At 43.8% G+C, this 16,232-nt stretch overlaps 1 protein-coding gene across 1 annotated transcript; it reads left to right on the top strand.

Moving 5' to 3' along the window:
• Positions 1–7,378: 7,378 nt before the first annotated feature.
• LOC117885389 (olfactory receptor 11A1-like) lies at positions 7,379–8,341 on the top strand. Its single transcript, XM_034786701.1, has one exon. It carries the CDS (start codon positions 7,379–7,381, stop codon positions 8,339–8,341), a length of 963 nt encoding a protein of 320 aa, XP_034642592.1.
• Positions 8,342–16,232: the final 7,891 nt, after the last annotated feature.

Here is a 16,232-nt window from a genome sequence, read left to right as displayed (position 1 = left end):
TACTGGGAGTAAGTTTCCAAACCCTGGGAAATCCCTCCCTATGAGCACTGGGTATGGGAGTTTAGGGACTACACCTGCTGCTACCTCAATAGTGTTCCTTGGATCTCGATTTTTACTTGGATGGTGGGGTAGTAACTAACTGTCCCATGAACACATGTTATCCCTGTACGTTTAGCCTGCCGCAGCTGACTGTGCTTCACGAGCTTCCCTGAGATAAACGTGATAGCACTCCCATTTAGTTTCACTGATCTGGTATACATATGTGGGGTTACTGAGACCCTCACAAGGTGGATTAGGGAACATGGTCTGCCCAGTTCCCCAGGTTACACTGCATAGGCTCCTCAGTATTGGGACACTGTGCAACTATGGGATCCTTTAATCTGATCTATGCGTCCCCACTCCCTGCAGGCATAGCATCTGTATGGAGCCCTAGGAGTTCCCCGGTCTCTTGGTTTGGGCAGTCTAACATCATGATCCTCTTCTCCCTCAGTGCTCCGACTCTTTGTGGCCTCTGATGGGCCTTCAGCCTCTCTCTGACACTACTCATCCAGTGACCAGTATATTTGCCCTCTACCAGACTCCTGTACCCCACTGGTCTGGGTCTGTCACAATAGATAGATAGATTATAGGGCTTGACCTATAATTAACAAGAAATATGAACTTGTGGTTAACACAGTAACATGGAACTAGGGAAAATTGGCTTCCATTCCAGACCTGTCGCAGATGCACTATACGACTATGGGTACGACCTTTGTAGTGAGATTGAGTGGGGAGAACTCAGCATCCATTTGGGCATTGAAATAGGTGGCCAGATTTTTCAAAGTGCTCCTCAGTAGCTCCCAAGGAAATTCAATGGGATTTTGGTGCCTTACTCCCTTACGCTTCTTTGAAAATCCCAGCCATAGAGCTGAATCCTGCTCCTCTCACTCTGCCCACTGTAAATCAGGAGATACTCCACTGAGGTCACTGTGCCTGATTCCATTCTCACGTATACCAGTGCAGATCTGGAGTAACACTATCGAACCCTGTGCTGTTCCACCAGCTTCAGACTGGTTTAAGTGAGAATCAGGCTTAATAGTAGGGGAATAAGACTTCTGCGTAGCCAATCACAACTCAGTGTCCTAGGTCTCTCCTTCGCAAGGTCTTCTCCTTGATGCATAAGTGTCCATTGCCCTCATATTCAGCCCATGTACAAACACCTGTCTAGAGTTTCCAGACATATTGACAGATGTGATCCATTGACTCTCATGGAGCTGTAGCTGCTATTAGAGATCTAGATGTTTTACACCAGCAGTGGATCTGGCCCTACTAATTCCAGTATGGTCAATTTAGATGACCACCGTATCTGGAAATTATTCACAATGCTCTTTTAGTTTGTGAGTTATAGACACACTATATAGACAGTCTACACTACTGCTAAAGTCGACGTAAGTTATGTTGCTTGGGGGTGTAACCCCCCACACACCCCTGAGCGATATAACATACATTGACTTAACGTGGTGTCTACACACGCTATGTCGGTGGGAGATGCTCTCCTATCAACATAACTTCAGCCTCTTGTTGAGGTGGATTAATTAAGTTGACATGAGAGTGCTCCCCCGTTGACTTATCGTGTCTTCACGAGACCCGCTAACTCAATGTGACTGCATCAATCGCAGCAACACCAATTTAGCCCATAGTGAAGACAAGCCCATAGTCTCTCTCTTTTTTTCCCCAGAAAATTTCATTGAAACCAAAAGTTTCCATATATTGATAGATTGGGATCCTTTAATCTGATCTCCCAAATAATACAGGTCACAGAACATCCCCAAAATATTTTTTAGAGCAGATCTTTTTAGAAAAACATCCAAACTTGATTTAAAATTCTCAGTGATGGAGACTCCACCATGACACTTGTTACAATAGTTAATTACTCTCACCATGAAAATTTACACCATATTTCCAGTCTAAATTTGTCTAGCTTCAAATTCCACCTGTTGGATCGTGTTCCACCATTCTCTGCTAGACTGATGAGCCCATTATTAAATATTTCTTCCCCATGTAGCTACCTATAAACTGAAATCAAGTCACCCCTAAACATTCTCTTTGCTAGTTTTTTTAGTCTTCATCTACTTTTTTAATGGAAAATGTTGGGTTTTCCTTAAAAACTTGAAAACAAAACCAAAAAACCCAATCTCCTTCCCTGACAAAGTGCCAAAAACTAACAATTTGTCACTGGTAACTGAAATATTTCCATCCAGAAACAAAACACTCATATAAACAACCCCAAAAAACTATTTTGGAGGCTTTTATTTTCTGACAAAGATGGAAAAAATTCTAGGAAGGTTATAAGGGACATCATTTTTAATGGGGCAGGTGGGGCACTGCCCCTCTCAGACCTTGGTTTGACCTTGTTCTCCAGTCAGCTATGTGGTGTCTCCCCCAGACCTGTGGGAGGTGCAGCTCAGAGCACACACTGGGCACCACTCAAATTTGGCCCGGGCCTATGAAAGAGTGGGGTGTCACAGATTGTCTCCAGAGGCCTCTGTCAGCATTATCCCCTCATCTCAGCTGGTTGGACAGGAACAAATAGTGGTGACCTGTGTTGAGATGAGCATGGAGCAAGTTCAGCCTGGATCCCTGTCCCAGGCTAACCATTAGTCACACACACACACCCCTACCAACCCTCCTCCCACTATCCGGGATATGATCTGTCTGCCCCCCCCTCTTGGGAGTGGCCTACTAATCCCCCATGATCAGCCACACCAGGAGGTCAAAGTGGGGATCCTAATACAACTTAGTCCCCTCCCCCCAAATTTTTTTCCTTAATGATGCCCCTCAAAGTAAATGCTTGCCAAGAACACTTTTGTTTAGTTTAAAAATCAATTTTCCATTGAGACAAAAAAAAAGGTATGAACCAAAAAATTTCTATATTTATCCCATATCTTCGTCTGGTTGCACCTTTAATTTATAAGAAGCTTTTTAAAGATTCATAGATCATCTAATCTGATCTCCTGAATAATACAGGCCATAGAACTCCCCCCATGCTACCAATAATTCCTATAGCAGAGCTTTTAAAAAACATCCAATATTGCTTTTAAAATTTAAATTTTATATTTTAAAATTGTCAGTGATGGAGAATCCATCCAAGTTGCTCCCATGGTTAGTTACTCCCACTCTTAACAGTGTACAGCTTGAAGGCAAGGGTTGTCTCTTTCTGTGTTTGTACGGCACCTGACACAAAGAGTGGAAGCTAATGCTGGGTGGGGGTCGCTGGGAGGGGAAATGCGGATGTGTGGGGGGATCTAGGTGTAGGATGGGGGTGTCTGGGAGAAACTGGAGGAGTTTGGGGTAGTTGGGTGATGGGTAGCTGTGTCTCAGTGAAGCTGAAATTGGGGGATAACTGGGGCCTGGGTATGGGGGTCCAGGGGAAGCTGAGGGTATTCAGGGGATGAGAACAGGTATTTCCCTTTAGCAATTTAAGTTTCTTCCCTTTTAATTCCATTGACCGCCCCTTTGTTCTTGTGTTGGGAGACAGAGAGAAGAGACACTCTCATCAATGTTAAAATTAGGCACATTTTTTAACAGTGAGAGTAATTAACTATTGAAGCAAACTGCCAAGGGAAATGATGGATTCTCCATCTCTTGGTGTGTTCAAATCTAGACTGAATGTGTTTCTGGCACAAACACAAGCTACTGGGCTCAACACAAGGATAACTAAGTGAAGCTCTCTGGATGGGTGTTATACAAGGCAAAATGATATCAAGATTCTTTCTATCCTTAAAATCTAGGAATCCATGCCCTTGTTATTTGGGGACTAGGGCTGAAATTTCCAAAGGAGCCTGTGGGAAACTAGGACCTCTCTTCATATCCTTCCTCTGCCACAGACTTCCTGGGTGACTTTTGGCAAGTCACTGTTCCTGGGATTTTCTAAGGGGCCCAAGAGGGCTAGGCTTCCTGGCAACTGGGGCCTGATCCAAAGAACACTGAAGTAGGGCTATTTGAAAATTTTCCTACTTTACTGGGCTTTTTTAATAGAAAATTGGTGTTTGTCTGAATACAAATTTGTTCATGAAAAATGTTTGGTTTCCAAGGAAAATTTAGATTTAACATCAAAAAGCTGAACACTTGGAAACAAAACAAATAAACAAAAAAAAATTCCAATTTTGGCCCCAAACTGAAATCTTTTGATGCTGCAAGACAACTGCAGTGCTTCATGGGAGTTGTAGTTCTGGAGCCTGATGCTCCCATACCCCTCTATGTGCCAGGCTCCCGGGCTGGATGCCATTTCCCCTGATGAACCACCACTATGCAACTGCCATTATGCACCTCCCTCCACCAGGAGGGGACACTGTGGTGCAACTCAAAATTTTCTGTGGAAATATATTTTCCCCCAACAAGCTCAACAGTGAAGTCAATGGAAAGAGTTTAAAACCTGTCCCTATCTCCCTTCCTCCCCTCCCACTGCCAGGTATTAACACAATAAACTTTTTTCCTTCTATCACCCTTTGCTAGTCCCTACTGGATTTTTCTTTTTTTTTCTTTTAGTAAAAGGCATTGAAATTCAGTGGTATTTTGGTACCTTGTGTATCTTAAAATCCTAGACCAGACTATTGCAATGCTCTCCACATATGGACACATCTTAAAGCCTGTTGGAAGCTGGAACTGATGCAGAAGGTGGCTGCCAAGCCAAAAATCAGTGTATCCTGTTGCATTGCACAGCACCTGGTTGCATTGCAAGGTCTGCTTTTGACCTCTTCAGCACTATGCTGGGTACTATGAGGTACGCTACTAGAGAAAGAGACAGGAATTACTTCTGTCCTCAGAGAGCAGCGGTTTTATCGACATGTAAACTGCAGCTGCAGAACAGCTCAGTATGTTCTGAGCAGAGGCAGAGGCAAGCAGGAGGAATAAATATGTGATTTGAGATCTAGTTCCTCCCAGAAGCTCTGCCAATTATTGTCTTAATAATAGATTATAAATTCCAAGGCCAAAAGGGACAATTGTTATAATCTCCTCTGATCTTCTGTATAGCACAGGACATAAAAATTTCCCAAAATAATTCCTAGAGAATTTGCAATTTTAAGGAGTCAACATCATCAAATAATAACAGCCTTTCTGCTTTCTGCCATTTCTACTGGTTATTATTTAACCATATAAAATGACTCCCCTTTCTATCCCAAGTCCCCCAACCAAAACCCCACCCCCAAAAAGCAATGAATCAGATCTAAAAAGTCAAAAACAATATCTTTACCCCAACACAGAAGGGTTTTTCTACCTCTAAAAGGGAGAAGAGCCAGAGAGTCCATTAAATCTATAAGGGATTTTGCTATTCCTGTTGGTTTTATGTTGCAACTGCTCAGATACTACAGAGATATAATATAAATCCCCGTGATATCTACTGAAATCTTTTAAAGTTAATAGACAAAGTGTCTCAGTCTGTGTGATCAAGCAGCCAGGGTGCTGCATTTCGACTCAGAAAGCCTTGGTGCTATTCCCAGCTATGCCAATGCCTGTTTCATGACCCTTTGGTAGTCACTTCCCTTCTTTGTACCTCAGTTTCCTCATCTGTAAAATCGGGATAATGACCGTTGCCATGCTGTGTAATGCGCTTTGAGATCTATGGCTGGAAAATGGCCTGGAGAGCCAGATATCATTATTAAAAGCATGGAAATGTATTTCCCATTCTTTTGGGCTTTTGACACACACACAGCGCATGCGGGGAAAGGGAGATTTTCTTTGTGATTCGAATGTCTGTAGCATCAGCTTTGGTGTGACATTGTTTTAACAAAAATTACAGCATTAATTCCCTTGTGAAGATAATTCTCAGTGCTCACTGGCAGCAGAGCCCACGGGAGATCCAAGCAGCAGAATGGGTTGGGGGGAGGCTCCTTTCCCTGATAAACCCTGCAAGAATCCAGAGCAGGAGGCACATAAGGGTTTGTGTGATGCAAACAATCATGATGAGCTGCAGGAGAGACCCATCCCAACAGCAACTTGTAGGTGTCTCTGGAGGAACTGAGAGGACAAGACTGACTGTGAGGCCAGACCCGGTCTCTGCCGATGGAGAGGTCACTGCTTCGAGATGAGGATTAAAGGTCAGTGTTAACAGTCTCAGGGTAATCCCTCAATCTCTGCCTCAGATTCAGCCCCAATCTGAAAGACACTCCTCTTTAGCAGTGTACTCCCTTATTTGACCGAATAAGGACTCTATTACCTCATCATGATATTCGGCCAGGGAAACTGGTGAAAAATAAAGGAGATCTAACTATCCACACAGACACCAACGTATCTATCTCTTGGACAAGCCCCTTAACATCCATCTATTTCTCTATCTCTCTGTTGAACCCCTGATACATCACTCTACTTAGTTATTTCCTACAGAACTATATATCTCTATATTGAGCATCTTAAACAATTCCACTTTATATTCCTCTTGGTTTCTATTCTCTGCTCTCCCACAGCCTTCCTGTATAGCCTTGAGCTAGTCACCCTGGGCCAGATTTTTAAAGTTATTTAGGTGCCTAGTGGGATTTTCAAAAGCACCCAGCTGCCTGAAAACCATCTAAATCAATGAATTTTAATTGCCCAGATGATTCTGAAAATCCCACTAGGAGCCTAAATATCTTTAAAAAACTGGCTCTGGATGCTTTTCTGGAAAATCTGTTTTAGCCCAACACAGTTAATTGAGCTCAGTGCAGGGGTAACTGGGGAACTTCTTTGGTGTGTGTTGCAGAATAGGTCAGATAAGATAATCATAGAAGCATAGAATCGTAGGACTGGAAGGGCCCTCGACAGGTCATCTAGCCTACTGTCCTCCACTTGTGGCAGGACTAAGTATTATCTAGACCATCCCTGACAGGTGTTTGTCTATCCTGCTCTTAAAGATCTCCAATGATGGAGATTCCAAAACTTCTCTAGGCAATTTATTCCAGTGCTTAACCACCCTGATAGGAAGTTTTTTCCAAATATCCAACCTAAACTGCCATTGCTGCAATTTAAGCCCATTGCTTCTTGTCCTATCCTCAGAGTTTAAGGGGAACAATTTCCCCACCTCCTCCTTGCAACAATCTTTTGGTCCCTTTTGCCCTTTAAATAGATGAATCTCCAATTGAAAAAAAAATGGGAACAGGTGTGGATACATCATAAATTAACTGTGTTGCTGCTTTTTGGGTGAGGTTGTAGGGAATCTCTTTCCCTATACACTATGCAATGCCTGTGTGTGAAGCAGTTCCTTGCTGGAGAAAGGATATAAACTCTAATCAAAGTTTGCAATCTCAATTTTATGGAATCAAATGGATGACAATCCACTGCGTTTAACTATATGATTATTTCTTTTTTCTCAATCACCAGCTACATCACACAGGGAATTGTGAAAGTGGAAACCTACATTCACCTCATGGAGGAAGCAGAAGGTGAAAATCAAACATCTATCACAGAATTCATCCTGCTGGGATTTGGGAATCTCCCTGAACTGCAATTTATTTTCTTCCTCCTTTTTCTGGGGATCTACATTGTCACCATGACTGCGAACACGCTCATTGTAGCGCTAGTTGTGGTTGATCAGCACCTTCACACCCCTATGTATTTCTTCCTGGGGAATTTGTCCTGCTTGGAGATCTGTTGCACCTCAGCCATTCTGCCCAGGATGCTGGCCAGCCTCCTGACTGGGGACAGAACCATTTCTGTAACCGGCTGCATTGTGCAGTTTTACTGGTTTGGTTTCCTAGTGACTGCTGAGTGCTCTCTGCTAGCTGTGATGTCGTACGATCGATACTTAGCAATATGTAATCCACTGCATTATGCAATCCGTATGAATGGCAGGTTCTGTATGCAGCTAGTAGCCGGATCTTGGCTAAGTTCATTCATAATTCTTACCACATTAATATCTTTTATATCACAATTAGCCTTCTGTGGCCGTAATGAAATTGATCATTTTTTTTGTGATCTCACCCCAGTGATTAAACTCTCCTGCAGTAACACCAGTCTGGTTTCCCTGGTGACTCTCATATTCTCCTCCATAGACACTGTTCCCCCATTTCTATTGACCCTGATATCTTATGTTTGTATCATCTCCACCATCCTGAGGATCCCTTCCACCATCGGGAAGCAAAAGGCATTTTCCACCTGCTCCTCACACCTTATTGTGGTTACCCTTTTCTATGGGACACTAATAACTGTCTACATGTTACCAAACACCGGTGCCCTGAAAGCCCCAAACAAAGTGTTTTCTGTCTTTTACACGGTCTTGACACCCCTTATTAATCCCCTCATCTACAGCCTGAGAAACAAAGAGGTCAAGGAGGCCCTGAAGAGAGTGCTTCAGAAATGTAGGGTGTTCCCAGGCATTCAGAGAAATTGATAGAAATGGTAATAAATCAATGCACTAGTCAGAAAGCATCCATCTACATAGTCGAAGTTTTTATCAGTTAAAGCATCCTGCATTATAGGAAGAGGATACTGAGGATATTTTTAGAGTTGTATCTCCCATTCAGTTATATTTATTTAAGTAAATAATGGCAGATCCTCAGCTAGTATACGTTTCGATAGATTCATTTATTTCAGTGCTGCAATGAGATTGGAACCAGACAATGATCTCCCCCAAATATGTTTTCAAAAATTCCATCCTGAACTCCAGTCATCTTGGCCAAAATGAAAAGCATAGTTAAGTGCGTGGTGGGAAATCAAAACATTCTTTACTGTTATTCCCAGAATTATTTCAGTCTCTTTTACCTTGGCTGGCAAGGCTTCTTCTATTCTATGAGAAACAGGAAGAGTGGGGAAAGTATATGACCCTAGTCTGAATAGGAGAAATGTTCAAAGATGGGGTAGAGAAATTAGGCCTCCAACCCTCATTCAAAATCAGTGGGATTTGGTTCCTACATTTCCTAAGTGATGGATGATTTTTATTCCACCTATGGAAATTCTCAAAACTTTTTTTTTAAATCAGGATATTTTCACAAAAACTAAAAACCTCAGCCTGAAAAATATTGGTTTTAAATGGGTTCTGGTTCTGATTATACATCCACAATGTGTAATCACTTCAGAAATGCACTTTTCCTGCAGAAAATCAAACCAGTTAACCCAGGGGTTCTCAGACTTTTATACTGGTGACCCCTTTCACATAGCAAGCCTCTGAGTGCAACCCCCCATACATTAAAAACACTTTTTAATATATATATTTAACACCATTATAAGCAGGATTTGGGGTGGAGGCTGACAGCTCATGACCCTCCCATGTAATAACCACATGAACCCCCTGAGGGGTCCTGACTCCCAGTTTGAGAACCCCTGAGCTAACCAGTGACCAACCAGCCCTGTCAAAAGATGGTTATGTATTAAATTAAAATATTTGGGATTTTAAAATATTTTTTTCTTTTATTTCTCATTTTTTTAATTTCTAAATAATATTCCCAAGTCTTTTTGCATTGCCAGAATCCTATTCCATTTGTGATATCCTGTGGTCTGTGTTTCTTGGATTCTCCATTCATCTTTGGAAAATACCCCAAATTGCTCTGATACCCTGGGTTTACAAGCCAGCGCTCTAATGCTTGAGCTACGGAGACATTGTGTGACACCACATATCTTACACAGTGCTCCAGCGGGTAAGGCATTGCACTTGAAATCAGAGCACCTGCCTTCTGTTATTTTTTCTTGCCTCAGATGGGGTCTTGGAAAAGCCATTGGCCTCTTTTTTCCCAACTCCCCTTTTGTCTGTTTCAATTGTAAATTTAATGGGGCAGGAACATTCTCTCCCTATATGAGTTTATGCATTACCCAGCGCAATGGGGACCCCACCTCTATTTCTGTCCTTAAGGACTCACCATAGTCAAATAGCAATAGTCCCTGTGCTTTTGGTGAGTTCTGCTGGTGTTGACCTGGATATTATTTAACAATGTAAAATGACTCCCCTTTCTATCTCAAAACTCCAACCCCACCCTGAAAAAATGAAATGAATCAAATCTAAAAAATAAAAAACAAAAACCCTATCCTAAAGAGGATTTTTTTTTTACCTCCAAAAGGAGAAGAACCAGAGACTTCATTAAATCTGCAAGGGACATTGCTATTCCCCTGTTGATTTTATGTTGAAGTTTTCCAAATACAATGGTGATGGGCAGTAATCAGACAGATACTGAAATCAGAGAATCGTAGGACTGTAAAGGACCTTGAGAGGTCATCTAGTGTAGTCCCCTGAATTCATGGCAGGATTAGGTATTACCTAGATGTAGTGAGCCTGACTGGCCTCCCTCCGAGCAAGAGAGCGAGGGACCATTACACGCCCCTTGGAGGGTAGCGCCTAGATTGCCCCACTCCCCTCGCTGGAAGGACCGGGTTGAGGCCGGAAGTATAAAAGGCCAGCCCTGCAGCTCAGTTGGGAGAGAGCCTGTACCGGAGGAGGATGCTTGGCCTGTTCTCCAGAGGCCCCGAGAGGAACCTGCACCTGGCTGTTCCCAATCCCCAGACATGGATGATGACTGGCCTGGAGTACCTGCTGCAGTTTACTCGGAAGAGCCGGAAGAGGCCTGGAGGCCACAGGTACCAAACCCCAGGGAGGCAGGAAGTAGCCCAGGGGCAGCCACGGAGCAGCCAGCTGCAGAGCCCGGAATGGCTCAGTTTGCGTCTTGTGTCTGGATCCCCGCTGATGAAGGGGCAGCCAATCCTGCCCCTGCCAGGGCCCTGGGCTGGGACGAGATGGAGTAGGGTGGGCCCGCATCCCCCTACCATCCCACCTTGGGGGCTGACCCCTACACAGTGCAAGGAGGATCTAGCCCAGGACAGGAGCTCCCTTACCACTCACCTATAAAGACTGTTTGTTTTCTGGCAGCCTGAGCTCCACTCAGGCTAAAGCCAGCCCCTTAGAGACTGTGTGTTTGCTGGCTGCCTGAGCCCTACCCAGGCCAAAGCCAGTCCTGTAAAGACTGTTAGTTTGCTGCCGGCCTGAGCTCCGCCCAGGCCAATGTCAGCCCTGATAAACTGGGTTTCAGGTATGCCTACTTGAGCGACCTAAGCTAAAGCCTGGTCGGGACTATTAATTGTGCAGCCCTGTTGGGAGGCTCTTGCCGGTCTGACGGACTCTGGCCCTGACCTGATCGGATGAGCCTGACTGGCCTCCCTCCGACCAGGAGAGCAAGGGCCCATTACATTAGACCATCCCGGACAGAGTCCAGCGGAGGGCAACAAAAATGATTAGTGGGCTGGAGCACATGAGTTATGAGGAGAGGCTGAGGGAACTGGGATTGTTTAGTCTGCAGAAGAGAAGAATGAGGGGGGATTTGATAGCTGCTTTCAACTACCTGAAAGGGGGTTCCAAAGAGGATGGATCTAGACTGTTCTCAATGGTACCAGATGACAGAACAAGGAGTAATGGTCTCAAGTTGCGGTGGGGGAGGTTTAGATTGGATATTAGGAAAAACATTTTCACTAGGAGAGTGGTGAAGTTACCTAGGGAGGTGGTGGAATCTCCTTCCTTAGAGGTTTTTAAGGTCAGGCTTGACAAAGCCCTGGCTGGGATGATTTAGTTGGGAATTGGTCCTGCTGTGAGCAGGGGGTTGGACTAGATGACCTCCTGAGGTCCCTTCCAACCCTGATATTCTATGATTCTATGATTCTATGATATTTGTCTAACCTTTCAAATCTTTGAAAGGTAATAGACAAAGTCTCTCAGTCTGTGTGGTCCAGCAGCCAGGGTAATACACTTTGACTGAGGACGCCTGGGGGCTATTCCCAGATACGTGAATGCCTGCTTCATGACCATTTGGGACTCATTTTCCTTCTCTCTGCCTCAGTTTCCTCATCAGTCAAACAGGGATAATGCTATCAGTCCTCCTGTGTAATGTGCTTTGAGATCAACACATGGCGAATGATCTGGTAGAGCTAGATATCATTATTAAAAGCATGGAAATGTATTTCCCATTCTCTTGGGCTCTTGGCACACATACACTATATGTGGGGAAAGGGAGGTTTCCTTTGGGATTTGAATGCCAATGGCGTCAGCTTTGGTGTGACACTGTTTTAACAAACACCACCATGTTAATTCCCTTGGGAAGTTAACTCTCAGTGCTCACTGGCAGCAGAGCCCACGGGAGATCCCGGCAGCTGGAAGGGCCAGAGGATGGCTGCTTTCCCTGATATACCCTGCAAGGATCCAGAGCAGGAGTCAGACAAGGGTTTGAGTGATGCAAACAATCATGACGAGCAGCAGAAGAGAGAGACCAACCCCAACAGCAACATATAGGTTTCTACATAGGTACTGAGAGGACAAGACTGTGAGGCCAGACCTGGTCACCATCGAAGGGGAAATTGCTGCTTTATGATGAGGATTAAAGATCAGGGTTAAAAGTCTCAGGGCACAATCTCATTCTCTTCCTCAGACACAGCCCTTAATGCGAAAGACACACTCTTGGACAGTGTCCTCACTCCCTGGAAGTTTTACCTGATTAAGGACTTTAGAATCTGAACGTGATGTATCGCCAGGGAAACTGATGAAACATAAAGGAGCTCTATCTATCTACATACATCTACTTTCCTATTTCTTTATCAAGCCCCTTACACAACCATCAATATAGATAACATTTTCCTAAACATTCACATTTTATTTAAAACTCTTGTATAAACCAGTTAGGACCAAAACATGGCCTAGGGTTATGCCCTAAATTATGTCTAGCTTGCCTCTGAATTGCCTCACTTCACTTTTCTCATATTTTATCAAGCCTCACTTGACAATTGTCAAGCATATTTTTAGGAAAGGGATGTTTTGGGCCTACTTATATTTCAACACATTTCTCTGGAACATAAGTAATTGTCATTTTTATAGGCTACAGTGTACATTAGAAATGCATTGGATAGAGACTGGAAATCCTTACCAATTTGGAAATAGTGGCACTTGTGAGACAAATTTTGCCTAGCTATTTATTGCTCCATCTTAGTTTTGAAGAGGAAGGATACTCTGATGTTTACAACACTAGCCTGTCATTAAGGAGACTTGGTTTCTATTCTCTGCTCTACCACAGCCTTTCTTTATAGCCTTGTGCAAATCATTCTGGGCCAGATTGTAAAAAGGTATATAGCTGCCTAGATGGATTTTAAAACCATTTAGGTGCTTGACACTTATTTAAATCAATGAGTTTTAATTACCTTGAAAATTTAACCAGGTGCCTAAATACATTTAAAAATCTGGCCATTAGACCTTTTCTTGAAATTACGTTTTAGCCAAACACAATTTATTGAGCTCAGTGCTGTGGTAACTGAGGAAATTCTATGGTGTGTGGTGTAGAGGAGGTCAGACCATATGATCAAATAGTCCCTTCTGGCCATTAAATCTATAAATCTATAACTGAATAAATGTGGGGACAGGGGTAGAAGAAAGATATATTTACCGTGTTGCTGCTCTTGGGTAGGCTGGTAGGGAACCTCTATCCCAATACCCTCTGCAACACCTGGGAGTGAAGCAGTTCCTTAGCTGAGTCAAGAGCTTGCAATCTCAATTTTTATGGAATGAAATGGATGGAAATTGACCAAGTTTAATAGTACAGCAAACTCCCTAAATGAGTATTGCTTTTTCTCAGTCACCAGGTACATCACACAGAGAACGGTGGAAATTGAAACCTTCATGCACCTCATGGAGAAAAGAGAAGGGGACAACCAAACATCTATCACACAATTCATCCTGATGGGATGTGAGAATCTCCCTGAATGGTGGATTCTTTTCTTCCTCCTGTTTCTAGTGATCTACTTAGGGGTGGCCTATGCTACAGACCTATATCGGTATAACTATGTCACTCGGGGCCACACCCCTTCTCCCACTAGAGCATTGTTTCCCACATTTTTGGCTGAAATGGTTTCTGATGAAAATGTGGCATTTTCCATGAAAAGCAGTTTTTGATGGACAATCTTCAACACATTATCTTTAACACATTATCAGACCTAAAATAACAGACCCTAAAATGCTTTATAAAAACTATATATTATAAAGTTGCACAAAGAAAGGGATAAATAAGTAATAAATTTGGATGAATAATGCATCACTGTTACCAATTTCACTCAACTATCGCTAATACAACAGATCAATTGATACTGGACTTGTCCGTTTAGAGAAGAAGAATTTAGAGAAGAAGAATTTCCACTTACTGATATCCAGGCTGGGGGGACTATCCAATGTGAAAGGTGCCTGGTGGTGGAATCTCTCAGGCAGCAGGTGGGAGAGCTACAGGAGGAGGTGGCTAGGTTGAGGAGCATCCAAACCCACGAGCAATTCCTCAACAGTGTCCATGTGGAGACAACTGAGGTAGCTGTCCCAGTACACAGGACTGCTGATACACCACTGATGGAGGAGGAGATGGCTCAGGGTGGACACTGGCAGCTGGTTACTTCTGGCAGCAGGCAGTGCTCCACCCCTGCTCCGAACCCTCCTGCCGTGGTAATAGGTAACCGTTATGCTCTTCTTGATACAGGAAAGAAGGAATCACTCCCTACAGTAAAGGAGGAGAAGCCTCGTACCCCTAAGGCTGGGAGGTCTGCTGCCACCACTGCGAATAGGAAACATAGGGTAGTGGTGGTCGGAGACTCTCTGCTGAGGGGGACGGAGGCGCCCATCTGTCGCCCTGACATTTCATCTCGGGAGGTATGCTGCCTGCCAGGAGCCCGTATCCGAGACGTTACGGAGGCATTGTCGAGGATTATCCAGCCCTCTGACTACTACCCCATGCTACTCATCCATGTGGGCACAAATGATACTGCGCGGTGTGACACTGAGCAGATCAAGAGTGACTACAGGGCTCTGGGAGTACGGGTGAAGGAGTTTGGAGCACAGGTGGTATTCTCTTCAATTCTTCCTGTCAAAGGTAGGGGCCCGGGCAGAGACAGATGCATCATGGAGGTGAATGCCTGACTGCGAAGATGGTGTCACCAGGAGGGCTTTGGCTTCCTAGACCACGGGATGCTATTCGAGGAAGGACTGCTAGGCAGAGATGGCATTCACCTTTCGAGGAGAGGAAAGACCCTATTTGGACACAGACTCGCTAACCTAGTGAGGAGGGCTTTAAACTAGGTTCGACGGGGACAGGTGAGCAAAGCCCACAGATAAGTGGGGAACATGGAGACCGGGGAGATGCGTCGGAAATGAGAGGGATTGTGGGCTATATTGTCAGAGAGAAAGGAGGGTCAGGACAAAACTGGGAGGAAAGATCAAACCAGTATCTTAGATGCCTATATACAAATGCGAGAAGTATGGGCAATAAGCAGGAAGAACTGGAAGTGCTAATAAATAAATACAACTATGACATTGTTGGCATCACTGAAACTTGGTGGGATAATACACATGATTGGAATGTTGGTGTGGATGGGTACAGCTTGCTCAGGAAGGATAGATGGGAAAAAGGGAGGAGGTGTTGCCTTATATATTAAAAATGTACACACTTAGACTGAGGTAGAGATGGACATAGGAGACAGAAGTGTTGAGAGTCTCTGGGTTAGGCTAAAAGGGGTAAAAAACAAGGGAGATGTCATGCTAGGAGTCTACTACAGGCCACCTAACCAGGTGGAAGAGGTGGATGAGGCTTTTTTTAAGCAACTAACAAAATCGTCCAAAGCCCAAGATTTGGTGGTGATGGGGGACTTCAACTGTCCGGATATATGTTGGGAAAATAACACAGCGGGGCACAGACTATCCAACAAATTCCTGGACTGCATTGGAGACAACTTTTTATTTCAGAAGGTTAAAAAAGCTACTGGGGGGAAGCTGTTCTAGACTTGATTTTAACAAATAGGGAGGAACTCGTTGAGAATTTGAAAGTAGAAGGCAGCCTGGGTGAAAGTGATCATGAAATCATAGAGTTTGCAATTCTAAGGAAGGGTAGAAGGGAGAACAGCAAAATAGAGACAATGGATTTCAGGAAGACAGATTTTGGGAAGCTCAGAGAGCTGATAGGTAAGGTCCCATGGGAATCAAGACTGAGGGGAAAAACAACTGAGGAGAGTTGGCAGTTTTTCAAAGGGACACTATTAAGAGCCCAAAAGCAAGCTATTCCCCTGGTTAGGAAAGATAGAAAATGTGGCAAAAGACCACCTTGGCTTAACCATGAGATCTTGCATGATCTAAAAAATAAAAAGGAGTCATATAAAAAATGGAAACTGGGACAGATTACAAAGGATGAATATAGGCAAACAACACAGGAATGCAGGGGCAAGATTAGAAAGGCAAAGGCACAAAATGAGCTCAAACTAGCTACGGGAATAAAGGGAAACAAGAAGACTTT

This window comes from Trachemys scripta, chromosome 12 (assembly GCF_013100865.1).
Source record: "Trachemys scripta elegans isolate TJP31775 chromosome 12, CAS_Tse_1.0, whole genome shotgun sequence".
Taxonomy (NCBI): domain Eukaryota; kingdom Metazoa; phylum Chordata; order Testudines; family Emydidae; genus Trachemys; species Trachemys scripta.
Note: the sequence above shows the minus strand (reverse complement) of the source record. Positions and strands in the feature narration are given on the sequence as shown.

Excerpts from the sequence above, each read along its gene's own strand:
- LOC117885389 (XM_034786701.1), top strand. The coding sequence starts at position 7,379 with ATGGAGGAAGCAGAAGGTGAAAATCAAACATCTATCACAGAATTCATC.